The sequence below is a fragment of the Lipotes vexillifer genome, unplaced genomic scaffold, assembly GCF_000442215.2.
Source record: "Lipotes vexillifer unplaced genomic scaffold, Lipotes_vexillifer_v1.1 scaffold1129, whole genome shotgun sequence".
NCBI classification, from domain to species: Eukaryota; Metazoa; Chordata; class Mammalia; order Artiodactyla; family Lipotidae; genus Lipotes; species Lipotes vexillifer.
Window position 1 is genome coordinate 3,413,702 of NW_006789022.1, and position 25,233 is coordinate 3,438,934.

General features: G+C 57.5%; 5 protein-coding genes across 9 annotated transcripts in view; 4 read left to right on the forward strand and 1 right to left on the reverse strand.

Moving 5' to 3' along the window:
- GANAB (glucosidase II alpha subunit) overlaps positions 1–3,846 on the forward strand; it is a 16,838-nt gene extending 12,992 nt beyond the window's left edge. For 2 of the 4 annotated variants that reach the window (XM_007462148.1, XM_007462149.1), the window contains 8 exons: positions 13–256; positions 1,344–1,408; positions 1,603–1,679; positions 1,790–1,864; positions 2,042–2,155; positions 2,280–2,392; positions 2,532–2,632; positions 2,750–2,859. In XM_007462148.1, the coding sequence (XP_007462210.1) occupies positions 13–256; positions 1,344–1,408; positions 1,603–1,679; positions 1,790–1,864; positions 2,042–2,155; positions 2,280–2,392; positions 2,532–2,632; positions 2,750–2,859 (899 nt within the window). Of the gene's footprint in view, positions 1–12; positions 257–1,343; positions 1,409–1,602; positions 1,680–1,789; positions 1,865–2,041; positions 2,156–2,279; positions 2,393–2,531; positions 2,633–2,749 lie in introns of all 4 variants that reach the window. The other 2 variants (XM_007462146.1, XM_007462147.1) reach the window with 2 other exon arrangements.
- A 3,113-nt stretch (positions 3,847–6,959) lies between these two features.
- On the forward strand, positions 6,960–11,639 carry B3GAT3 (beta-1,3-glucuronyltransferase 3). Its single transcript, XM_007462150.1, has 5 exons — positions 6,960–7,268; positions 8,394–8,568; positions 9,905–10,265; positions 10,439–10,729; positions 11,133–11,639. Exons 1-5 carry the CDS (start codon positions 7,187–7,189, stop codon positions 11,229–11,231), a joined length of 1,008 nt encoding a protein of 335 aa, XP_007462212.1. The 5' UTR covers positions 6,960–7,186; the 3' UTR covers positions 11,232–11,639.
- Positions 11,640–11,783: 144 nt separating this feature from the next.
- On the reverse strand, positions 11,784–13,835 carry ROM1 (retinal outer segment membrane protein 1). The gene is made up of 3 exons (XM_007462151.1): positions 13,048–13,835; positions 12,413–12,659; positions 11,784–12,300 (listed from the first exon to the last, which is right to left on the reverse strand). Exons 1-3 carry the CDS (start codon positions 13,635–13,637, stop codon positions 12,082–12,084), a joined length of 1,056 nt encoding a protein of 351 aa, XP_007462213.1. The 5' UTR covers positions 13,638–13,835; the 3' UTR covers positions 11,784–12,081.
- Positions 13,836–14,231: 396 nt separating this feature from the next.
- Positions 14,232–23,556, forward strand: EML3 (EMAP like 3). 2 transcript variants are annotated; one of them, XM_007462153.1, is made up of 22 exons: positions 14,232–14,556; positions 15,390–15,561; positions 15,646–15,903; positions 15,998–16,111; positions 17,146–17,213; positions 17,384–17,507; positions 17,723–17,893; positions 18,034–18,103; positions 18,192–18,302; positions 18,548–18,643; positions 19,010–19,165; positions 19,319–19,460; positions 19,878–20,029; positions 20,112–20,237; positions 20,324–20,455; positions 20,907–20,974; positions 21,528–21,616; positions 21,689–21,786; positions 21,906–21,993; positions 22,518–22,616; positions 22,900–23,030; positions 23,117–23,556. In XM_007462153.1, the coding sequence occupies exons 1-22, from the start codon at positions 14,535–14,537 to the stop codon at positions 23,318–23,320; spliced, it is 2,691 nt and encodes an 896-aa protein (XP_007462215.1). In that variant the 5' UTR covers positions 14,232–14,534; the 3' UTR covers positions 23,321–23,556. The 2 variants fall into 2 exon arrangements, with proteins under 2 accessions (XP_007462215.1, XP_007462214.1); XM_007462152.1 differs by having other exon boundaries at positions 14,535–14,556; positions 15,643–15,903; positions 23,117–23,320.
- A 385-nt stretch (positions 23,557–23,941) lies between these two features.
- MTA2 (metastasis associated 1 family member 2) overlaps positions 23,942–25,233 on the forward strand; it is an 8,395-nt gene continuing 7,103 nt past the window's right edge. The window contains exons 1-2 of the mRNA XM_007462155.1: positions 23,942–24,354; positions 25,097–25,164. Of these exons, the coding sequence (XP_007462217.1) occupies positions 24,327–24,354; positions 25,097–25,164 (96 nt within the window). The 5' untranslated portion in view covers positions 23,942–24,326. The remainder of the gene's footprint in view (positions 24,355–25,096; positions 25,165–25,233) is intronic.

A 25,233-nucleotide genomic window follows, 5' to 3' on the forward strand; every position in this document is an offset into this window, starting at 1 on the left:
CCCCCCCTCTAGCGGATGTGGGCGGCTTCTTCAAAAATCCAGAGCCAGAGCTGCTTGTGCGCTGGTACCAGATGGGTGCCTACCAGCCGTTCTTCCGGGCACATGCCCACTTGGACACTGGTCGGCGAGAGCCGTGGTTGTTACCGTCTCAGTACCATGCCATAATCCGAGACGCCTTGGGTCAGCGATATTCCCTGCTGCCCTTCTGGTACACCCTCTTCTATCAGGCCCATCGTGAAGGGATTCCTGTCATGAGGTGAGGCATTCAGTTGGGTCTGTGTAGAATGGACTGAGATGGCTGGGAGACTGGGTTCCATCTCTGGGCCTCTTTCTTCATTCGCCAGGGCCTTGTAAAGGAGGGAAATCTGACTGCAAGGTCAAGAGTAAGAAGAGACCAGTGGGGAGATGAAGAGCAGTAAACGTTACTGAGTGCTTCTGACATGCTAGGCGTTACTCATCACTATCCCGAGCCAGAAACAAGTCAGACAAGTGTCCTACCCTTGTGGAACTTACATTTTTGGGAGGAAGACAGAGACACATGTAAACAAATATGGAAATAGGAAAACTGCCAAAACTGACAAGCTTTTTGAAAAAAATAGAACAGGGTAACGGAGTTAAGTTCCACAAACAGGCCACGTAGGGCTTCCCTGGTGGCGCAGTGGTTGAGTCCGCCTGCCAATTCAGGGGACACGGGTTCGTGCCCCGGTCCGGGAAGATCCCACATGCTGCGGAGCGGCTGGGCCCGTGAGCCATGGCCGCTGAGGCTGCACGTCTGGAGCCTGTGCTCTGCAACGGGAGAGGCCACAGCAGTGAGAGGCCCGCGTACCGCAAAAAAAAAAACAAAACAGGCCACGTAAAGATGAGCCCTGACTGATGAGTAAGACAGACTTTTGTGACACAGAGGAAGAATGTTCCAAGCAGGGGAGACTGCAAGTGCAAAAATTATGAAATGGAAATGAGTTTGTTGTGTTCCAGGAGTAGGAACAAACCAGTGTGTCTCAGGGGTAAAGAACCAGAGAGAGAGGTAGATGAGGTGGAGTGGAAAATTCAACCTGAACTGGAGGGCTTTTCAGGCCAGGATAATGAAGTGGCCGCTGGGAGGTAGCTATGCAGAGCAGTTTCCAGGGGGAGCAGGGTGGGAGGAGGCAGGGAGACGGGTTAGGAAGTTAAATGTCTAGACCAAGGTTAGAGTGCATAGCTGAGTCCTTAAGCCTGCTGGGCTGTCTGGCTGCCAGCTCGTGGGTCTTTCCCCTGTGCTCTTCTTTTTGCCAGTGCCTGGGGTAGCATCTTTGACTTCTGCCAAACAGCAAGTGTCTTCCTTTCTTGTCCTGCTTCCTTCCTAGGCCCCTGTGGGTGCATTATCCTCAGGATGTGACCACCTTCAGTATAGATGATCAGTTCCTGCTTGGTGAGAAACAAGGGGGACAGTTAGTGGTGGGTTGGGATAGGGCTGAGAAGAAGCAAGCACTGTGATAGATATGTCTGTGGATGTGCAGGGAGGGAGGAGTGAATGAGGCCAGGGGTGCAAGGGGGTGGGTGCTCTAGGGCTCCCTCTTTGGGAACTGATCCCCCCAATTCAGAGTTGATTCTGCTGTGTCTTAGGGGATGCATTGCTGGTTCACCCTGTATCAGACTCTGAGGCTCATGGCGTGCAGGTCTATCTTCCTGGCCAAGGGGAGGTGAGTTAAGGAAGGGTGTGGTGGGGAAAGGTGGTGGAGGTCAGAGAGGGTAAATAGAGTGGGGGGGTCCTCTGTGCAGGAGTGACCAAGTATATCTTCTGCACCCACAGGTGTGGTATGACGTTCATAGCTACCAGAAGCATCATGGTCCCCAGACCCTGTATCTGCCTGTAACTCTAAGCAGTGTGAGTATGCCTGGCCCAGCTGCCAGCTCCATCTGCCTGTAGGCTTCCAGAAGGGGAGAGAGTGTATACTTTGGAGTCCAGTTCCTAAGGGGACACAGATATGCACGAGCAAAAGATATTGCAGGGCCCAGGGTTGAACAACAGGGCTGCTTCATCCCAGCACTGCTTTTGCCCTAGATCCCTGTGTTCCAGCGTGGAGGGACAATTGTGCCCCGATGGATGCGAGTGAGGCGTTCTTCAGACTGCATGAAGGATGACCCCATCACTCTTTTTGTTGCACTCAGCCTCCAGGTGAGTGCATAGGCAGGGAGCCTCCTCAACCATCTGCCTACCTTCCTAGGATTCAGTCCCCTGGGGATGTGCCCCTCCACTCCCTCTTGGGCTCAGGCTCTCGCCTACCCCACTTCCTGCTCAGGGTACGGCCCAAGGAGAGCTCTTTCTAGATGATGGGCACACGTTCAACTATCAGACTCGCCATGAGTTCCTGCTGCGTCGATTCTCATTCTCTGGTAACACCCTTGTCTCCAGGTAAGGAGGTACCCTTTCTTCCTTGGCAGCCTCTGGGATGCTTACAGCTCACTGTGCTCTTACATCATGGCCTTGCTCTGCTCTCCTTTCTGCTCTGACAGTTTTTTTCCTGATGGGTATCCATTTTTGCTTCCTTCAGCTCAGCAGACCCCAAAGGCCACTTTGAGACACCAATTTGGATTGAGCGGGTGGTGATAATAGGGGCTGGAAAGCCAGCAACTGTGGTACTCCAGACAAAAGGTGAGTGATCTGGCCCCCAGGTGGGGAAAGAGGAGAAGCAGGGCAGGGTTGGGGACCCCCTGCATATAGGAAAGTAGTTGCTGTTGACTCTGGCACTCTTTCTCTTTCCTCCACCAGGATCTCCTGAAAGCCGCCTGTCCTTCCAGCATGACCCTGAGACCTCTGTGTTGATCCTGCGCAAGCCTGGCGTCAGTGTGGTATCCGACTGGAGTATTCACCTGCGATAACCCAAGGGATGTTGGGGTGGGGTGTGATGGTCTTGATAGTTACTCTTCCTTCTGCCCTGGAGTTTGACCTTCCCCAGACTTCACCTTTCTTATCTCAAGATCTACATTCTGCCAACATCTGGGCAGGATGAGAGGGCTTTCCCTGGGCTCTGAATTCATTTTGTGATCTCCTGACCTCTCCCACCCCATTGACACCACATCTCCCTTAATCCCCAAATATTCTGTTGCTCTGACTGGAGCACATTCACCTGTGAAGACCTGGGGACCACAGGGCCCTTGCTTCCCCTTCTCTTTTCTTTCTTCTGGGGGCCCTGAATCTCCTCCATACCCGCTCCATTCATGTCTCTTGTGTGTTGATGCCATTTCTTGGAAGAAGATGAGGGCAGTGAGCTTTAGGGCTCCTTTTCTCCTTCCCCTTCCCTCCCCACCAAACTGTTCTCCCTCCTTTTATTTCTTCCTCCTGGCTCTTCTCTATCAGGCCTCTCCTTTTTATGCCCCATTGATGCACAGGGTCCACCCCTTACCCTGATAAGGGATGAATGGATCAAAGGAGTGAGGTTGCTGGAAAACATCCTTTTCCCTGGCATCCCAGCCTTTCCTCTCCCTGCTTCTATCTAGAGCAGCTGCGGTTCTGACAGGGGCAGTTCTACCTCCCCTGTCCCTTGGGGGAAAGAAGTTTCCACTCCTTAAGAGGGGATGAGCGAGACTTCTGCCTCCTAAAATTTTGTCCCCTTGAGGGGCATTCCAGATGGAGAAATCAGTTGTGGTTTCATCGAATCATGGTCACCTGTATTTATTGCTGGGGGAAGGCTGAGGGTGGGGGAGATGATCATGTGCGCTCAGGGTTGGCCCAGGGCCCTGGGCAGGGGGTGGTGGGGGGGACTAACTGGGGACTATGGGGAATGTTTGTGGGAATTTTTTTTACTTCCTTTGGCCCCCAGCTGTGACAGGTTTTGATAAAAGGAGAAACAATAAAGAGAAACCATAAATAACTGTTGGCGTCTGGATTCCAGTTCTGGCCTGAACCACAGACCCCTAAAAGCCTGAGGACCTGACATTTTCATTTAGCTTCAGCATAAGCCTCATTGGTTGAGCAAAATGAGTGAGTGCAAAGCCTCCTTCAGCTTGCTTGATGCCAATTTTTTTTTAAATTAATTAATTAATTTTTGGCTGCATTGGGTCCTCATTGCTGCACGCGGGCTTTCTCTAGTTGGGGCGAGCGGGGGCTACTCTTCGTTGCGGTGCACGGGCTTCTCATTGTGGTGGCTTTTCTTTGTTGCGGAGCATGGGCTCTAGGCACATGGACTTCAGTAGTTGTGGTACGTGGGCTCTGTAGTTGTGGCTCGCAGGCTCTAGAGCGCAGGCTCAGTAGTTGCGCACGGGCTTAGTTGCTCCACGGCATGTGGGATCTTCCCGGACCAGGGCTGGAACCCATGTTCCCTGCATTGGCAGGCGGATTTTTTTTTTTTTTTGTAGACATCCTGATGAAGAAGAGCATCTGCAGACACTCACAGACCCTCTGAGGCTCAACCCGGACCTGCTAATCCCCACGGAAGCCCAGGTACAGAAACTCAATGTTAACACAGGCACTGAAGGTGCCCAAACCCATGTGAAATTATTCTGTAATAAATCTGCTCCGAAAGCTTAAAAAGGCAGGTATTTTGTCAATCTATTTACTTAGAATCTTGATATAACTTTTTGATTTGCTCCAATTAAAATTCGATTATCGGGCTTCCCTGGTGGCGCAGTGGTTGAGAGTCCGCCTGCCGATGTGGCGCAGCGGTTGAGAGTCCGCCTGCCGATGCAGGGGATACGGGTTCGTGCCCCGGTACGGGAAGGTCCCACGTGCCGCGGAGCGGCTGGGCCTGTGAGCCGTGGCCGCTGAACCTGCGCGTCTGGAGTCTGTGCTCCGCAACGGAAGAGGCCACAACAGTGAGAGGCCCGCATACCGAAAAAAAAAAAAATTCGATTAACTGTCCTATCAGTTGAGAACAGTGAAATGAAACAAAGTGTATTTTCCATATTTACAAACAGTTATCTGCAGACCTATGAGAGGTCTGGCATTTTATTTACTGTCTCAGGATTTGTTTTTTTTTGATTGGTGCTACACGGGCCTGTCACTGTTGTGGCCTCTCCCATTGCTGAGCACAGGCTCCGGACGCACAGGCTCAGTGGCCATGGCTCACGGGCCCAGCCACTCCGCGGCACGTGGGATCTTCCTGGACCGGGGCATGAACCCGTGTCCCCTGCATCAGCAGGCGGACTCTCAACCACTGTACCACCAGGGAAGCCCCTGGCAGGCAGATTCTTAACCACTGCACCACAGGGAAGTCCCTGATGCCAGTATTTTCAGAGAGGAGCCCAGCAAGGTCATCAGATTTTAGTAGGCCTAGTTGATAGTGGTGACCAGAGCTAATGGGGTCCCTCTTGAATAGAAATAGCTATATGTCAGATGTTCTCATACTAAAGACTGCTTCTCTTTAGCAGCATTTAAAAAAATTCCCATTGTTTTAGTGACAAGAAATAGTTTCCTCCATTTTGTAGACTGACCACAAGTCTTAGAGATTATTTTAACAAGAAACTAGGTTTGTTTGTTTGGAAAAATTACTGCTCAGGATGGTTTATGCCTGTGAGGAGTTAGGGGATGTGTTTCTGGAATTCCTCAGCTCAAGAAATATTTCCAGGGGCTTCCTGGGTGGTGCAGTGGTTAAGAATCCGCCTGCCAATGCAGGGGATACGGGTTCGAGCCTTGGTCCGGGAAGATCCCACATGCCGCGGAGAAACTAAGCCTGTGAGGCACAACTACTGAACCTGCACTCTAGAGCCTGTGAGCCACAACTACTGAGCCCACATGCCACAACTACAGAAGTCCGCGTGCCTAGAGCCCATGCTCCACGAGAGAAGCCACTGCAATGAGAAGCCCATGCGCCGCAATGAAGAGTAGCCCCCGCTGGCCGCAAGTAGAGAAAGCCTATGGGCAGCAACGAAGACCCAATGCAGCCAAAAGTAAACAAATAAATTTATTTAAAAAAGAGAAATTTCCAGTTAATTCCCTGGGAGATAGCTCATTGCCTTGACATTTTACCCCCACCCCTTGTGTCACCTGTTTCAGTGTGGGTCAGAGGAGACAGTACAGCTCCTGGAGTCAGGTATCTAGAAGGGACATAGAAAATTGTACGATGGGAATTACATGATTTGGCGCAATTTTACTTATCTGTAAAATGGGGACAATACCTAATCTCTTAACACAAAAGTGGACCAAGGGCTTCCCTGGTGGCGCAGTGGTTGAGAGTCCGCCTGCCGATGCAGGGGACACGGGTTCGTGCCCCGGTCCGGGAAGATCCCACATGCCGCGGAGCGGCTGGGCCCGTGAGCCATGGCCGCTGAGCCTGCGCGTCTGGAGCCTGTGATCCGCAACGGGAGAGGCCACAACAGTGAGAGGCCTGCGTACCGCAAAAAAAAAAAAAAAAAGTGGACCAAGATACTGTGACAACCCTGAAGAAGAGCAGTTTGCTCCTGATCTACTGCCAGATGTGCTGAAAAAACACTATGGATATAAACTCTGCATCCCAGAAAGGGACCTGATTCCAAGTCATACTAGAAATTCAAAAAAAAAAAAACAATTCCAAGAAGTATTAGAATATGAGAGGTTGATTAATGAAATATCAAAAATGCCCCTTTACTATTTTTTGGTTTATTAGATTACTATGTATTTTTTGCATTTTTGCCGAGTATCTTGTTAAATATCAAAATTCTGCAACATCAATTTTTAGAGTGATAATATCCTAAATTAAAATTGTAATCAAAGGATTATAGTGAGGATTGTATGAGACACCCAGGGCACAGGCTTGGCACATGATAGGCCCTAGATTTCACTCATTCATGTAACAAGTATGTATTGAGGTACTGTTACTACCCGCAGTGACTGATGGATGAATGAATGACTATAAGGAGAAAATCTGCGCAGAGGGACTAGAGGTCAAGGGGAGGGTCCCAAAGCCACTCCCAAGTACCCTACCTGGCTTTTGACCGCCGGCCGCGCGCGCTTGATACGGCGGATATGACGTCACCCACTACCGTGGTTCCCAGAACTAGGCGGTGGGAGCGGAAATTAACCCGGAGGGAGGGAGTGTGCAGACTGACCGGAAGTGGGCCGCGACGTTTACTGCCAGCTCCAGCTCCTGGGAGCAGGTCGAGTGGAGGGTGAGGAGGGCGGGTCAAGGGGCGGGGCCGCTGCAGGGGCGGGGCTTGCAGGCTGGCGGGCTGGGGGCGGGGACCTTCGTGCCTGTAGGACCCCGCCTGCCCAGGCGCCGGCGGTGGCGCGGCCATGAAGCTGAAGCTGAAGAACGTGTTCCTCGCCTACTTCCTGGTGTCGATCGCCGGCCTCCTCTACGCGCTGGTGCAGCTCGGTGAGCGGGGCGGGGCGGGGGCGCGGCGGGTCGGCCCTCGGGCACCCGTCGCCGAGCGTCCCGCCCTAGGGATGAACCCCCGCGCAGACCCCATTCATCCGGCTCGGCCCTTCTACAGCCCTCTGCGGCCGCCGGGCGCACTCCCCTCTCTAGAACGCACCGCGGCTGCCCGCCGCACCTCGGGTGAAATCAGAGTCCTTCCCAGAGCCTGCAAGGCCCCGCATGATCCTGCCTCGGTCTGCTCTCTAACCCCATTTCCTAACCCTCTCGCTCGCTCTGCTCCAGCCACACTGGCTTCATGACAGTTTCTTGAAAACCCCACACTCATTGCTTCCAAGCACTTAACCTGTCCCCGCTGCCTGTGGTGCTCTTCTCCCAGCTCTTTCCCAGCTCCCTCTCTCATCCTTCAGGCTTCAGCTCACATGTCACCGCCTCACAGGCCTTCCTTGACCACCTTAGCTAAAGTAACTCTTCTCAATCTGGATTCTCTTTAATTCTCTATCCTATTTGTTTCCTTCATGGCCCTTACCACGGTTTCTAATAATTTTATTAATTTGTTTCTTTGCTTAGTGTTCAGCTCCTCCACTAAACTGAAACCTCCATGAGGGCAGGGACCATGTCTGTTTGGTTTCCTGCTGTATCCCGGGCACCTAAGGCAGTGCCTCCCAGGAGGAGCATTCAATAAATATTTATCCAATGATGGAATCAGTGAATTTAATGAGTCTTTGGTCACACAGCCAGTGGAACAGATTGAACCCTGCCTCTTATGCAGGGTTTAAGAGACTGGGCCACTGCATGATCCTCAGGTATTTGAAAGACTGTCCTGTTTTAGGAGATCAACTTGTTCTTTATGGTTCCAGAAGGCAGAATTAGGACCAGCAGGTAGAAAGGATGGAGGCAGGTAATCAGCTCAATAGCCAAATGAAAACCGTAATGGATGGAATTGGTAAAGTCGGAGAGGGACTGCTAATTGAGGCAGTGAGCTCCCCACCACCCAAGGCGTAGAAAAGCTGTTAGAGAAGTTGTAAAGAGCCCTGCACTGACTAGTTGAACAGAAGGTTATGGCCCTTTGGGATGCTGAACATACTGTGGTTCTCTGCCCCCATCCCTGCTTCCTGGGACCAGGCCAGCCATGTGACTGCCTCTCTCCCCTGCGGGCAGCAGCAGAGCAGCTTCGGCAGAAGGATCTGAGGATTTCCCAGCTGCAAGCCGATCTCCGCCGTCCACCCCCTGCCCCTGCCCAGCCCCCTGAACCTGAGGCTCTGCCTACTATCTATGTTGTTACCCCCACCTATGCCAGGTATGGGCTGTGATGCACCCAACATCTGCATGGACCAAGAGGCTGGGGTCGATGATGAGTTTTGGGAGGCGCTGGGCCAGGGGATGTTCCTCAAGCTAAGGCATGCCAAATGACAGGCTAAATGAACCACATCATTACTCAAAGATTTGTGGGAAAATGTTTTTCTATTAAAATAGACACAGGGATGTGCTGTGAAGTAGAATACAATATTCCTGAGCAGTTTTAAGATAGAACAATAAAGTTGCAAAGAAATTCGGAACTTGCCAGTGAGTTCACTCTCTCTCCTTAGGGAGCCTTTGGTGAGAAAGTTTGGGAACCCCTTGGCTAAATCGAAGTAGAAAAGGACTTGGCCCTGCAGTCATACGGGGGTCTAGAAATAGTTACACCAGCTATTATTTGCAGTGTGTTTACTCTCTGCCCCACACTGTGCTAAGTGTGTTCCTTTTTTTTTTTTTAAATAAAACGTAGCGTTATTGGTGACACAAACCAATTGGGAAATGTGGTTTTGAATCTGTAGCCAAAAGGGCTTGCTGACATCTGCCTGGAATCAGGTGGCTGACCCACCTACGCCAGGGCATCTCTAGACCCTCTCCACCTCCCTACACACACCATCAAGCCTGGGGCGGGCAGGCCCATCTGAAGGGTAAAGAAGCCTGCAAGAGACTGGGCCCCTACCTTCCCACTTTCTTGTCTAAACTCGGATAAATCTTCGTCCCCTGAAGAGGAATGAGCCAAAGGCCTCCTCTAAACTCTTCTACCTGGAAATCCAAGCATAGGCGGCAAAGAACATGGTCCTACTGGTATTCTAAAAAGTTATGATCTTATTTAATCTTTAAAACAACATTGTTGTAAAGTACTGTTATTTTAAAGTTATTTAAAGGAAACTGAGCCTTGGGGAGATGGAGCCATTTCCCCAGATATCTCACCTAATAAGTTACAAAACTGGCATTCAAACCCAGATCTGATTTCAAAGACTGTGCCCTTAATTTATAGTCAGAGCCCTGGGGTTGAGGTGAGTGACAGACATGGACATTAAGAACAGGGCAGGTGAATCAATTCCCTGGCAGTCCAGTGGTTAGGACTCAGTGCTTCCGCTGCAGTGGGCATGGTTTCCATCCCTGGTCAGGGAACTAAGATCCTGCAAGCTTAGTGGCTCGGTCAAAAAACAAAACAAGACAAAGAAAAGAACAGGGCGTTTGGGTGCTGGTCAGGGAAAGGTCACGGGCGGGGTGGGGGGGGGGTTGGTGCTAGGAGTGGCCCAGGAGAAGCCATATGTACCCTCTGGAGTGGGCAAATGGGGCCTACCCCTTTTCCTCCTGCATCTTTCCCCCTGCAGGCTGGTGCAGAAGGCGGAGCTGGTGCGGCTGTCCCAGACCCTAAGCCTGGTGCCCCGGCTGCACTGGCTGCTGGTAGAGGATGCTGAGGGCCCCACCCCGTTGGTCTCGGGGCTGCTGGCTGCCTCTGGCCTCCTCTTCACACACCTGGCAGTCCTCACCCCCAAGGCCCAGCGACTCCGGGAGGGCGAGCCAGGCTGGGTTCGGCCCCGAGGTGTCGAGCAACGGAACAGGGCCCTGGACTGGCTCCGGAGCAGAGGGGGTGCTGTGGCGGGAGAGAAGGATCCACCCCCACCAGGCACCCGGGGAGTCGTGTACTTTGCTGATGATGACAACACCTACAGCCGGGAACTCTTTGAGGAGGTGAGCACTGAGATGGGGCTGGGGAAACAGGCCAGGTGGGGTCCACTTCATCTTTTTCCCTAGGTGAGGAGTGGGGAGCGGTGGGGCAGAGTGACTCAAGTGGTCCTTCCCGCTGCTCCCGTTCCTCTGGGCCACCTCCTGTCTCCTGTTTCTTCTTTCCTGACTTCTGTTAGATGCGCTGGACCCGTGGAGTCTCAGTGTGGCCAGTGGGGCTGGTGGGCGGCCTGCGATTCGAGGGCCCTCGCGTACAGGATGGCCGGGTTGTGGGCTTCCACACGGCATGGGAGCCCAATAGGCCCTTCCCAGTGGATATGGCGGGATTTGCTGTCTCCCTGCCCTTGCTGTTGGCGAAACCCAATGCCCGGTTTGATGCTACTGCTCCTCGGGGCCACCTGGAGAGCAGCCTCCTGAGCCACCTTGTAGATCCCAAGGACCTGGAGCCGCGGGCTGCCAACTGCACTCGGGTAAGGGGATGGAGGTGGGCACAGAAATCTGACCGTGGGATGGACGGGTGATGGGAGAAGTGGAATGAGGCCCTGGGGAGTAGGATCAAGGATGGGTGTTTGAACCAGGAGAGACCCTCCAGGGCTCAGATTCAACCTTGCTTGCTCTCCTCAAGGGGAAGCTGGGAGGCAGGGAAGGAAAGTGTTCTTCCTGCCACTCTGTCTCCTGGCACCCGTGTGACACAGAGAGAGGGTAAGGGATTAAGCCCCATTTTAGAGGCATTAAAGCCTCCCCCCACCCGCCCTTCATACTTGGCAGCCAACTCGGTGTGTGTCGAGGGGGTTGGAGAATCCGTTCTACACTGCGTGCCCCAGAGGCTTGGCTGTGGCTGGGCCCGGCTCTAACTGAAAGCTCCCGGGACAGGTTCTGGTGTGGCATACGCGGACAGAGAAGCCCAAGACGAAGCAGGAGGAACAGCTGCAGCGGCAGGGCCGAGGCTCAGACCCAGCTGTCGAGGTGTGATGGCGGCCCTCCACTGCCCACCACCTCATCAGACACAGATCTGTGGGACTGGATCCCTGGCCTGCCCAGGATGTGGTTTTCCAAGTCCTGAGCCCTCAGAGCCAGGGGCGGCCCTTCTGCCCCTTCAACCCCAGGGCGTGGCCCAGCTGCTTCTCCCCTCCCCCAGCCTGCCTTGTGGCACTGCCCACAGGCTAGGGACAAGCGGCCCTTGTGTTGAGCCAGATGGGCCCTGTCTGGGGCGGAGCAGAAAACAGAGAGTCTCGGGCGGGAGGGCGGCTGAGTGACTGGGTAACTTATTGGGGCTGGGCATGCACTGGGGGGCTGGAGGAGCTGGGCTGGACCCTCCCCACCTGAGCATGCTGACCACCCCCCCGCCCCAACCTCCAGAATAAAAACTCTCAACCTGGAGGGGCTTCTGTTTTCCTTCACTTCCCATGTCAGGTTCTTGCATTTGATCCTTACCAGGTCAAAACCCTGGAGTCCTGGCTTCTCCATCAGATGGAAATCAGTTCTCTCAGGGCCCCCACCCCCTTGAAGAGAAAGATCAGTGGCTTCAGTCCAAAAGCTTTATTGAGTCTGTGCACCAGAAGCAGCCTCCAGTCCTTCCCATGTCACTTTCCCACCACCCTGTTTTTTTTTTCTGTTCTTCCCTGGTGGTTCTGGCCATGGGCTAGGCCCTAGGACACCTGATTTTCTCTCCTACCCGTCCAGCTCACTGACTATCCTTAACCCTCTAATTCCAGAGATCCCTCCTCCCCCACCTGGAGCCTATAAGGAGTTGTGAGGTTTCCAATCTTGTCCATCTCTCCCATTCCCCCCACCCCTCATCCCCACCCCAAGCTCCAGGCCACTAGGCCTCAGGTAGACCCTCCTTGGGAGGTTCCTCTTCTGGTGGGGCCTCCTCAGGTGCTGGCCTGCGGGCCACCCCTCCCTGTAGCCATGCTGTTTTCAGCCTGTCTTTCAGCCCAGCAGGAAAGAGATAGCCCTGGGCCTCTCCCTCCCCATCGATGACTCCTCCGAGCCCCTCCAGTGCCGTTTGCAGGTACCGCAGGCCCAAGAGTACCAGAGTCTGTGGGGAAAGCAAGGGGCAAGAGGTTAATGAGGGTCAGCAGTTCCAGGGGCCCCTGGGTTGGAGGCGGTGAGGAGGCCCAGAGGAGGCCTCAGACACTTTGCTGACTCACCTGCAGCAGGAAGGTAACAGCCAGCATGTTGCCCAGTGTGCTTGCCAGCCCCTGCAGGTGCCCCAGCAGCACCTCATGGCATCCTTGGGCCCAGAGGTTTAGGTTGGGCTGTCGGGGATCAAAAAGGGGGTGGGCGTGGGGGTCTGAGAGCTGGCTTTGCAGGCAAGGTCTGGGTGAGTGGGGATTACAGCAGGAGAAAGGGACCCCATCAATCAGATATAGGCCTTCCACATTGCTCTGGATCCGGCTGCAAAGGGAGGGGCAGGGGTGTTAGGATGTCTGGAGATAGAGGCCTGGGGGAGAAGCTGCAGGGCACAGGAGTTGAGAAGGGAAAAAACGAGTGAGACATTTACTGACTCCTTTACTATGTGCCAGGCATGCATACATAATTCATTTATCCTTACAACAACTCTGTAAGGTGGTACTTTTATCATCTCCAGTTTACAGACAGGCAAATGGGCCCAGAGCAGTTTGGTAACATGCCCTGGGTCACACAGCTAAAACATGGCAGAGCTGTGCTCCATTCTCTCCGTCACTAGACTCTATTCATCGCCTGTCTGGGTGAGGTGGGGTTTCAAGGAGGGAGGAAGAGGAGGAGAAAAAGAAAGAGGGAGGAGGAGAAGCAAATCACTCACTCAACCACGTCCTGGTCATTGGGATCCAGGTAACGGTTGCTGACCCACTGGATCCCAAACCAATCCTTGTACCCATGGCGCCCGCAGCAGTGGTGCCTCAGCTGCAGCTCATCCAACAGCCGTTTGGCTTGACAGCGTCCGGGGACCTCTGTGTCCTTGTAGTTAGCCAAGGCAGTCCCCAGGCCCTCCTCCAGTCCTGTGTCCAGAGTCCCAGGTAAAGCCAGGGCCAGCCCCAGGGCAAGAACCAGGAGCCCCCCGCCACCAGCTGTGCCAGCCACCAGCAGCGGGCCCAGGACCCCTCGCCAGGGAGGGTACTGAGCTGCATCCAGACTGGCCCTGCTGGCTCCTGAACCCACCAGTCCTGTGCCCAGAGCCACTGCACTGGCTGCCAAGGCAACCTGGGGCAGGGCAGCGACCGGGCAGGAGGGAGCCAAGAAGGTGCCAAGGTGCCACAGCTGGACCAGGAGGTGCCCGCTACAGAGGAGGGTGAGGCCACCGACCAGCGCCAGCAGCCAGGAGAGGAGCCAGAGGCCCTGCGCCAGACGGATGCGGGGCTGGAGGGGCAGCACCAGAGGAAGCACCGGCGCCATCTCCCATCTCTGCCTAGGGGACAGCAGAGCTGTCAGGGACAGGGGTTGGCCGCGGCAGGATGCTACGTCAGCCCAGCCTGGCTTGAGCTGGGCTAATGCCACCCTGACCCCAATACCCTGGGTATCCTCCCGCCACAGCCTTAATAACCCTCTGCCCTGTCCCCTGCCAGTCCCAATTCGGGATACCTTGGCCTTGCCCCTTAGGAAAAGCCCCGCCCCCGGGCAAAAGGCCTATTTCGTGACCCCGCCCCTGTCCCCTCGCGGAAGTGGGGAGGGGCTGGTCGGTTTTGCCTCGACCGGCTAGGGGCTGGGGGCGGGAGACCTCACGGCCCGCGCTCCTTCCCAGGTCCCCAGGGAGTCCGAGGGCCAGGATCCCGGAAGGGCCTGGAGGGCGGTGGCCGGAGGGGGCCGGGGGTCAGCGGGTCGGCCCCGCCCCCGAAACGAGCTGCGAGGCCCGGACAGGGAGGGGTTACCAGGCGGCCCGGCACCCCCCCCCCCGGGCACGAACCCGCGTGCCCTGCATCGGCAGGGGGGGGCCCGCCCCCCCCCCCCCCCCCGCCCCGCCCCCCGCCTCCCGCGCTGCCTGGCGGCTTCGCGTCCGGCGCCTGTTTGTGCTGCGGCGCTGGGCCCCAGGACGGCCCCGCCACCCCACCCCCGGGAGCCGAGAGCGGTCCCGGGAGAGTCCGAGGCCCCGGCGGGCTCCGGAGCCTGCGGCCCCCGCCCCACAGCGCCCCCTCCAGGCCCTTTCCCCGCGCCCGACAGCGCCCCCGGGGGGTGGCTCGGCTCCCTTGCGCGCGCGCCCCGGGGTGCTTCCCCTTCCCCTCTCTCTGGCCATGGCCCCCGCGGCTTAGACGCCTCCTCCTCCGCCGCCGCCGCTCGGAGCAAGCCGGGGGCCGGATGGACGGGGCCGGGGGGCCCGGTGAGTACGGGGCGGGGCGGGCGGCGTGCCCCTTCCCGGAGCGCCGGCCGGTCGGGCGCTGCCATTGCCCGACGGCTGTTCGGGGCGTCCCCGCGTGCTCCTCGGCCCCGGGGGCTCTGAGCATCCTCCACTGTTCCTCAGGTCGCTCCCCCTAGTTACTTGGATCCTCCAACTGTCATTTCGGACTTCCCCAACGTCATCCTACCTCCCGTGTTACTCTGGGCCCCTCGAAAATTTCCTTACCTCCTGTGTTACTCTGGGCCTCTTTTCCTGGGATTTTGGGTCTTTTTACTTCTGACCCCCACTGTTACCCTGGGATCTTCGCTATGACTCTTCTCTCCACTCATACCCTCTCCTGTCACTTGTCTTCTCCCTCTCTGAGTCCTCAGGATGACTGTACTCTTGTGTCGTCCCCCCCTCCGCCGCTTTTCTCCGGGTGCTCCCTCTGAGTTTCCCTGCCTTCTCTGGAGACCTGAGCTTGCTCTGGGCTGGGCCCTGTCGTCCCTCACCAGCACTGCGCCTCTGCCTGTGGTTCCCACGTTCCTCGCCAGTACTCCATATTTTCCCCCTGGTACTCCATGGTACTCCGTCTTTGCGGAGGCTGGGACGGCAGCAGGAAGGGAGCTTTGCCAGGTTCCTGGCCTGCCCTGCCACAAGGAGGCCCTTGAACCTTTACCACCCGTCTCCTCCCCTCTGGGAGCGCATCCAAGCCCGGAGCTGCTCGAAGGGGGCAGGTCCTATTGGACAAATGCACAGCTGGGGGCAGAGAGAATCCCCTCAAGCCTTTCCCCAGGTGGTGGGTACATTCTGAATGCTTATTGCCCCTTTCCCAGGTGAGGGCCCTGCTCAGGAGGCCCTGCAGTCCTTGAGCCGGCGGCTTCAGGTGCAGGAGAAGGAGATGGAGCTGGTAAAGGCAGCCTTGGCAGAAGCTCTTCGCGTGCTGCGGCTGCAGGCGCCTCCCACCTCCCTGCAGGACCCTGGCACACCAGGCCCTACAAGGGACAGGTATGCATGTTGTCAAACCTTCCTCCTCCCCCTTGCTGGGGCCTCCCCCAGGGGCTTCGGGTTGATGCACTGTCTCCCCAGCAGCGCTGCAGCTCCCCCGGGACTGCCACCCACACGCAGCCCCTCCTCGGTGAGCCGAGGCACCCAAACAGAGACAGAGGTGGAGATGGAGTCATCCCCTGGCCCCCCTGGCCTGAGCAACGGGCCCGCGGCCCCGCAGGGGGGCGGTGAAGAGCCCGGTGGGACCCAGTCCGAAGGAGGGGGCAGCAGCAGCAGTGGCACTGGCTCGCCCGGCCCCCCAGGGCTCCTCAGGCTGGTGCAGCCCCCACAGCGTACTGACACGTGAGTGTCCTGCGGCAGAGGCTGGGAGGGGAGGGAGGAGTGGGGAGCAGAATCCGAGGGAATGACTTTCACCTGCTCACTTTGCTCCAACCAGGCCCCGGAGAAATTCTTCCTCCTCCTCTTCCCCATCAGAGCGGCCTCGCCAGAAACTCTCCCGGAAGGCAGCTTCCTCGGCCAACCTGTTGTTGCGGTCAGGGAGCACAGAGAGGTGGGCGAGGCTCCCCTCCCCCGAGCCCGCCTCACCCCAGGCTCAGGTTCTTGACTTTCCACATCCCTCACCTCACTTCCCTGGGTGGGGTGGGGGGACCTCATTGCCCAACAGGAAGAAAGGAACAAGCACTCCTGGGGTGCCTGCTGTGTACCCGGCACTGTGCTAAACCCTCAACCTTCTCCATCTCATTCAGTCCCCACGACATCCTTGGGGGGTAGGTGGTCTCATGCTGATCATTGTCCAGGTGAGGAAGCAGGCTCAGAGAGGGTAAGTCATTTGCCTGGGGTCACACAGCTAGAGCCAGGATTCCAACCCAGCTCTTCCTGACTCCAGTTCCCCTGCCGTTTCCACCATATCACAACATACCTTCCAAGATTCCAAGAGGGTTTTCCAAAAGCACCCATGATTTTCATGGGTGACGGTCCTCAGAGTCTCAGCCTTCTCGCACACCCCAGTGTACCAAGCTTTACTTCTAGAGAGCAAGGGGAAATCCTAGTGGCTGAGCATAGTTGTCTCAGAGTGTGTACAGGCCCCAGGACACCTGAGTGTTCATTCTAGGCCTATCCTTGGCCTCTCTTTTATTCTCTGAAGAGAGATGGTCACCTTATTATCATCTAAGGACAGTGATCTCTGGAATTCACCTGTCACTTTCCCCTTGAGAGATAAGGACTATTCTTGCTTACCTCTCAGATCCCTGAAAGGCAGGGCTGATGTACATTCTGGATTCACTAAAGGCCCGTTTTACAGATGGGAAAATGAAGTGGTTAATAGCCAGAGGCCTGGTGGTCTGGAGGAAAGTGTCACCCCACCCTGCCTCTTACAGGCTTACTCAGCCTCTTTAGCCTCAGTCTTCTCATGCCTTAAATGGAGCTAAGAGTCCCCACCTGAGCCCTGAATGCTCACGATGCAAACTGAAAGTCTGCAGAGGTGACTGTGATCTCTAGGGTAACCTCCTTTCTTACGTCCTGCCCCTCCACGATTATGTCTTGGGACCTGACCCCAATCCCTGTGCTTTTCTTCCTTCGCAACAGCCGTGGGGGAAAAGACCCCCTCTCCAGCCCTGGGGGTCCTGGATCTCGGAGGAGCAATTATAATTTAGGTATGTATAGAGGGATCTGGAAGAACTTGGATGATGGGGTTAGGGTTTGGGCTGCAGCTGCAGGAGCTATTTTGGGGGACCTGTGAGGTATGGTGGGTTGAGTTCTGCTCTGGCTTTCCTGGAAGGGAAGCTACAGGATGGTGATTGACACCCCCTTCTTTTTTCTGTAGAAGGCATCTCAGTGAAGATGTTCCTTCGCGGCCGCCCCATTACCATGTACATCCCGTCTGGCATCCGCAGCCTCGAGGAGCTGCCCAGCGGCCCACCCCCGGAGACCCTCAGCCTTGACTGGGTGTATCCTGCCCCTTCCAGTCCCATGGGAACCACCCTTCCCATCATGGAATGTCCCCACCCCTTGCTCCTCCTGGGTCTGCAAGGAGAGTGAGACCTCTGAATCCTCCTCTTCCATCCTCTGCCAATGGCGCTGCTAGCCAGAGCTCTGTCTTTCTCTCCTTTTCCTCGTGGTGCCCTTGATCTGACCCTTTCCTTGACCGTGATCCCCACTCCAGTTACGGGTACCGGGGTCGTGACTCCCGCTCTAATCTGTTTGTGCTGCGCTCTGGGGAGGTGGTCTACTTTATCGCCTGTGTGGTGGTGCTGTACCGGCCCGGGGGAGGCCCAGGGGGTCCTGGAGGTGGTGGCCAGAGACATTACCGGGGGCACACGGACTGCGTTCGATGGTGAGGGTCCTAGGGCTTGGGAGTGGGCAGCTTTAGGCATGGGGATGGTGGGCCTGGCAGGAAGAGGGTCTGGGTGGGTGTGGAGGAACAGGAGAGGAGAGACCGACCCCCTTCCCTAGAGTGTCTCCTCCCCCACTCAGCCTGGCTGTTCACCCTGATGGTGTGCGTGTAGCCTCCGGACAGGCAGCCGGAGTGGATAAGGACGGAAAGGTAAGGCCACAGTCGGGCGCCAGGCAGACAGGATGAAAGCGCAGCCCAGCTGTGTCCTCCACACCCCTGACCTCTCCTCCTCCGCCAGCCCCTGCAGCCGGTGGTTCACATCTGGGACTCGGAGACGCTGCTGAAGCTGCAGGAGATCGGACTGGGGGCCTTCGAGCGGGGTGTGGGGGCCCTGGCCTTTTCAGTTGCGGTGAGCTGGCCCCGGCGCCTCGAGGCCCCCATCTTCCTTGTCCGGGAGCCCCCTCCTTGTACTTTACCAGGAAGCCTCAGAAGTCCCGGCCTTCCTAAGCCCCACGCAGCCAGTTCTCCTAAGGGACAGTGTGGCCCCTTCTCCTGCTCTCTCAGCCTGTCGTGGCACCCCTGGCCTAATTTGGACCATGAACCCTGAGACCTCCAGGCCTTACTCGGCCCCTCTGATGTGTCCCCCATCTTCAGGATCTGGGTGCTTTCCTCTGTGTGGTGGATGATTCCAATGAGCACATGCTGTCTGTGTGGGACTGCAGCCGGGGAACGAAGATGGCTGAGATCAAGGTGAGGTGTCCAGGTGGCCTGGTGGGGCGCTGAGGTTGAGGTGCTGGGAGTGGTGGAGTGCAGAGAGCTCCAGACTTCCCCGTACGTGTACCTCCTTTCTGGCCTGGCCCCCTGGAGCAAGCCTCCTAGCCTCTCTGAGGCTGTGAAGTGGGGACCACGGAGGTTCTGACCTCGTGAGGGACACCGTGTTAGGCATTAGTGAGTGACTGACAGTAGTGCTCTTAGGGGACCGGGGCCTTGGAGGAAGGGTTGTCCTGAGGGTCCTGGACTTCTGCAGACCAGTTGTCAGGATGCCAGTTGAAGAGAGTCTGGTAGAATGAAGGTGCACAGGACTTGGGGTGGTTGAATCTAGTATCTTCCCTTCAGAGTACAAATGACTCAGTCCTGGCCGTTGGCTTCAACCCTCGCGACAGCAGCTGCATTGTCACCAGCGGGAAATCCCACGTCCACTTCTGGAACTGGAGTGGTGGAGCAGGGGTTCCTGGGAACGGGACCCTCACCAGGAAACAGGGTGTCTTTGGGGTGAGGTGTGGATGGGTGCAGGGTGGTGGGGGAGGGCAGAGTGGCGATGGAAGTATTGGTCTGAGTACTCTAGACCCTGACGCTACCCAACTCCCAACTGTCCCGAGACTTGTAGTGTCTTTGACCTCTGCTCTCTGCTCGCCTGGCCCCTAGAAATACAAGAAACCCAAGTTTATCCCCTGCTTTGTGTTCCTTCCGGATGGAGACATTCTCACAGGGGACTCAGAGGGGAACATTCTCACCTGGGGGCGGAGCCTCTCAGATTCCAGGACCCCAGGCAGGGGCGGGGCCAAAGGTATGTGATTGGGGGTGGCATCTGGGAAGGCTCGTTCCCCAGACGGTCTGTGAAAACAGAGGAGAGGATTTCCGATCCTTTTCCCTTTTCCCTTGAGAATTGATCGTGCTCTGTTCGAGGGTGGGGCCCTCTGGGGGGCTAGTCTAGGAGGGCGAGGGGCAGCATGGCAGAGAGGGCTGGGGCTTTGGAATGTGCCAGATCCTGGGTTCAAATCCCAGTTTTGCCCCTAGTTCCCTGGCCTTTAGGAAGTTACCTCACTTCTTGGAGCCTCGGTTGTTCAGTCTGTAAACTGAGCTGAGGATCAGACTAGGCGCTCAGCAACTGGCAGTTATTACTCTATTGTGACGGCCTAGGCTGCTCCTGTTCCCTACTTCCCTGCACCCCAAAAGCATGACCCACCCAGGACTTTGCCAACAGAGACCTATGGGATTGTGGCCCAGGCGCACGCTCACGAAGGTTCCATCTTCGCCCTGTGTCTCCGGAGGGACGGGACCGTGATGAGTGGTGGTGGGCGGGACCGCCGGCTGGTCCAGTGGGGGCCTGGGTTGGTGGCCCTCCAGGAAGCTGAGGTGAGGGCTGGGCTGGGGTCAAGGGAAGGAGAGGGAAGAGGAACGGTCAGTGGGCCCCTGACTTTCTGCCACCACTCTGCAGATTCCTGAACACTTTGGGGCCGTGCGGGCCGTTGCAGAGGGGCTTGGCTCTGAGCTGCTGGTGGGAACCACGAAGAATGCATTGCTGAGGGGAGATCTGGACCAGGGCTTCTCCCCTGTAATCCAGGTTGGGGGGGGGCCAAGGGTTCGAGCGAGCAGGAAGGGAAGGGCTGTTGGGGAGGGGCAGAGGTGACAGCCCACGCTCTGCCGCAGGGTCACACGGATGAGCTCTGGGGGCTCTGCACACATCCCTTCCAGAACCGTTTCCTCACCTGTGGCCACGACCGGCAGCTCTGCCTGTGGGATGGGGAGGGCCACGCGCTGGCCTGGAGCATCGACCTCAAGGTAGAGCTCTGTGTCCCTGGATCCTCAGTGTCACGCCCACCATGACTCCTGTGGCCACCACTCCTTCCCCAACACCCCTTCCCTTTTGCTCCCAGAGACAGCCCGTTTGTACTGGTGTGGCTGTACTGGCTGCTAAAATATTCATTCTTCTGTAGTGATGCCTCCAGTGTCCCCTGAGCACTGCTCTCCCCCCAGCCCTTAGACGTCCTCTTGATCCAGCAACTGACGGTTAATCTCTGGCACAGCTGTGGGGTGTCACTTCTGGTTGTTAAGTGTTTTCAGTAGCACTTCTGCTTAGGCTCCAGTGATACCCTGCCTCCATCCCAGGTTTCCTGTCCCTCTCATCCTTGAGAGGAGCGGGCTTTGACACTGTTATCAAGATGACAAGGTATCCATCTTAGTTCCCTCACTAGAAAGGCATCTTCTTGAATTCACCTTTCCCCCCTCCCAGGAGACTGGTCTCTGTGCTGACTTCCACCCCAGTGGGGCAGTTGTGGCCGTAGGACTGAACACAGGGAGGTGAGAGGGAGCCAGGACTCCTGGGAGGGGAAAGCAGGAGGTATGGGAAGGGTTTCTGGTCATGGTGGGGGTGGAGGAGTGTGATCGCTGCCTGCTCAGGAGCCCCAGCTGCACCCTCCCTCTTCTCAGTGCTTTTCCCTGCAGCCAGGGTTTCCCCTGCTCTCCTACGGCAGCTGTCATCACACCCTCCCCCATCCATTCTCCCCTCCAAGCAAGCCTGGGAGTGGAGGAGGTGGCAGCTCAGGCTAGAGAAGCAGCGGGGATGGGAGGGCCATAGGGGAGACTAACACAGGGAAGTGACAAGCTTAACAGACTCCACAAGGCCCTGGTAGTTGGGCCCCTATTCTCCCTTTCAGACGGCATCAGGAGCCCCTCAGCTTTTATCTGCCCATAGCCCCTTCCCCCTTCCCAGCATAAGACCGCAATGATAGATAACCTCTCTGTCTACATCACAGCCTTTCTTTTGGTGTCTCTGAGGCTCTCTGACTTGCCAACCCCTACCCTGCTCAGGACAGGTATCCTCACACCTGCTTTCCACCCCCCTCCCTTCTAGGTGGCTAGTTTTGGACACAGAGACCAGAGAGATCGTGTCCGACATCACTGATGGCAATGAGCAGCTCTCAGTGGTCCGGTACAGCCCAGGTGGGAGCCACCCCCACCCCGGAACCTAGACTCATCCCTGGCCCTTCCCTCTCTGAGTGACTGTCTTTGTAGATGGGTTGTACCTGGCCATCGGTTCCCATGACAACATGATCTACATCTATAGCGTTTCCAGTGATGGTGCCAAGTCCAGCCGCTTTGGCCGCTGTGTGGTGAGGAAGCTGGGGTGGAGGGCGGGGCATTGCCATAGCAGGTAAACTAATGTACTTTAGGAGGGTGAGGGGATGGGAAATGGTGGCTACATTGTTAGTCTCTTGACCCTTGCTCCCAGGGTCACTCCAGCTTCATCACTCACCTTGACTGGTCCAAGGATGGGAACTTCATCATGTCCAATTCTGGGGACTATGAGATCCTTTACTGTGAGTGACAGTAGGGGAGGGCATGGGGAGACGGTAATACGGGTGGGTTTTATTTATGTGAGGGGGCTCCTGGTTGGGAGGGTATGAAGGGGAAGATGTGGGGGAACTCCAGGTGGAGGGGCACTCAGGGAGGTGGAGATGGGTTTGAAGTGGAGTCAGAATTATACACGTAGGAGAAATGTTGTCATTTGGACAAAAAAAAACACACAGTTTTGCACCATGTCTTGTTCCCACAAGGCCTTGGGGGAGTTGAAAAATGCACCAAGAAAAGATGGTTTTGGAAAAGTTTCTCAGGACAGGTGTGGAGGGATTGATTATCAAGGGAGGAGGAACTGATGAGAAACAGGAGAACTTCAGCTGAGAACTCAGGAAGCACATGGGGCTGGGTGTTGCCCTGGGCTGAGGGCTACCACCCTGACCAGATCACGTGCCACCGCCTCAAGCCAGTCTTTCCAACCCTTCCATGGCATCTTCCCCACTGAGGGCAGGGTGAGAGCTGAGCTGGGTGGGCTCCCTCTCCCCAGGGGACGTGGCTGGAGGCTGTAAGCTGCTGAGGAATCGTTATGAGAGCCGGGACCGGGAGTGGGCCACCTACACCTGCGTTCTGGGCTTCCATGTCTACGGTGAGCAGGGGCCCAGGGCCGCGGAACCCTGTGGGAGAGGTGCGGAGACAAGGTGCAGCCCGTCCCGGGCTCGCAATGCTGGACAGGTGTAGAGGGGTGGGCGTCAAGAAACTGGCAAATCCAGCCCAGGAGGCCCCTCCGGCCGGCCCTTGGGACCGGGAAGGATTGCCTGGAACGCGCGGCCGGTGGGTGGGTGGCCGGGCCGCCTGAGCGCCGGAAATGGTGCCGCTCTGGACCGTGGGTGGCGGCCGGGAGGCCGGGCTGAGGCTGGCCGCTGTGCTAGGCGTGTGGCCTGACGGCTCGGATGGAACCGACATCAACTCCCTGTGCCGCTCCCACAACGAGCGCGTGGTGGCTGTGGCCGACGACTTCTGCAAAGTGCACCTCTTCCAGTACCCGTGCGCCCGCGCCAAGGTAAGGCCTCCCGGGGCCTCCGGGGCCGGGCGGGAGGGGTCCCAGGGCTCCGCGGCCGCTGTAGCTCGACCTTCCTTCCTGCCCAGGCGCCGAGCCTCGTGTACGGTGGTCACGGCAGCCACGTGACCAGCGTCCGGTTCACGCACGACGACTCGCACCTCGTCTCGCTGGGCGGCAAGGACGCCAGCATCTTCCAGTGGCGAGTGCTGGGCCCTGGGGGCGCGGGGCCGGCGCCTGCAACGCCTTCTCGAACCCCCTCCCTGTCCCCCGCCTCCTCTCTCGACGTCTGACCGCTGTCCTACGGGACCCACAGGCCCTGCAGCGTGGCCCCGCCCCACCCAAATTCCACATTACCGGGGCCGACCCTGTCCTCGACTTCGAGACATTCCCAAAAGCGCATTTCCCTGGAGGGGGCGAACGGCACCCCTGCACACACTGTATAGACCCGCTGGCTGTGCCGGGCAGCCCCAGCCGGGGCCCTGACTCCCGCTGCCTGCTGAGGGGCAATAAACCAAAAGCAAAGTCGCCTCCCGGTCCTTTTGTGGGGCGCGGCTGGGCGCCTAGGGCCTTTGTGGGGATGGGGAGGAAGGAAAAGGGGAATGCGGAAAGGGTGAGGGAGCGCAGACCTTTCATGCAAATAACGGGCAAAGCCGCTTGCAAATAACTCCGAGAAGCGCAAAGGCGCTTCGAGTCTTTCGCGGCCGCATGCGGAGCTGCAGCATTCCGGCGAAGAAAGAGTTAAGCCCAACTCCTCTCTCCGCCCTCGGGGGCGGGGCCGAGTCACAACGGAAATAACCGAGCGCCGGGCCGCGGTTGGCCGGAGGGAGGCGAACTTCTTCCGGAAGTAGCCGAGCTTTGAGGTCTTGTTCTCCGACCGGAGCCGAGCGCTGGGCCTTGTTCTGAGGATCCGCCGAAGGTGTTCCGGAAGGAGGCGAACCCCGAGGCGGGCAGGGCAAGCCTTCGCGGCGGCCCTCTGAGTCCAACGTCTGGCGGGGCTCGGCGAGCGCGGGGGGAGCAGCAGCCTGGCTCCGGTCCGGCGGGAGCCGAGCTCCTTCCGGAAGAAGCCGAGCGGGCCGGCGCCGGCCTCGGCGTCCCAGGCTAGAGGCGGTAGAGGCGGCGGCGACAGCGCGGGCCGGGATGAACCGTGACGGCTGAGGCGGCGGAGGTGCCGGCTGCGCGGGCCCGACTGAGACTTCTGCGAAGCACCAGCCCCGCGCTCCGGGCTTCGCTTCGAGCCCTGCCCCAGTGAGCCTCCCGGACCCCTTTGTGCGGCCGGAGGCGGCGGCGGGAACGGCCATGGCGGCCAACATGTACCGAGTGGGGGGTAAGTACCGGGCGTAGGGGCTGCGGGGCCCGGGGCGGGAGAGGCTGGGGGCCGGGATCGGAGAGGCTTGGCACCCGGTGGCGCGGGGAGCCGCGTTTGGGGCGGCGTGGTCCAGAACGCGGACCGGAACCGGAACCGGGAGCTCGGGGAGGGAGGGCGCGGGGATCGCGACTCGGCTGAGCACCGAGACTCCCGGAGAGGCTTCGGGCGGCCCGACGGCACTCGCGGGGCTGAGTCTGGGGTCGCCGGTGGCGCGGAGTGGGCTTGGGAAAGTGGTTCTGAAGGAATTGACAGGGCAGGCAGGGGGCGCGGAGGGCCGGGGCGACCGCTTTGCCACCTGCGGGGGAGCCGTTGGGAGGTTTCCTCTTCCCAGGCGTTATTGTGCGCCTCGGTTCGCAAAGGTGGGGGCCCTGCGCAGGAGTGAACAATTGCTCGCTTGGCCCAGACTGGGATGCAACTCCGTCGCTGAGTGGTGGGGAACCCCCTGCTTCTTGTCTCCTCCTGAAGGCTCACTTTTGAGTGAAGGATCTGATTTCAGAACTCAGTGATTAGGGGTGGAGGGTGGGGTATCCTTCCCTTATTTTCTGTTAGTCTCTCCACTTCCACATTTCAGCGTCCTCTCTACCTAGACCCTTATCTCCTTTTGGTCTACTCGGGCCTGCTTTCGGTCCTCCCACCCTGGTGCTCGGCTCTCCCATCTACTCCTCTGATCTTCCCGGTTCTTCCCCACCCCCTCCTACAGATTACGTCTATTTTGAGAACTCCTCCAGCAATCCTTACCTGGTTAGAAGGATTGAAGAGCTCAACAAGGTGAGTGGAGCAGAGTCCGCCCCCCCGCCCCCCCCCCCCCCCCCCCCCCCCCCCCCCCCCCCCCCTCCC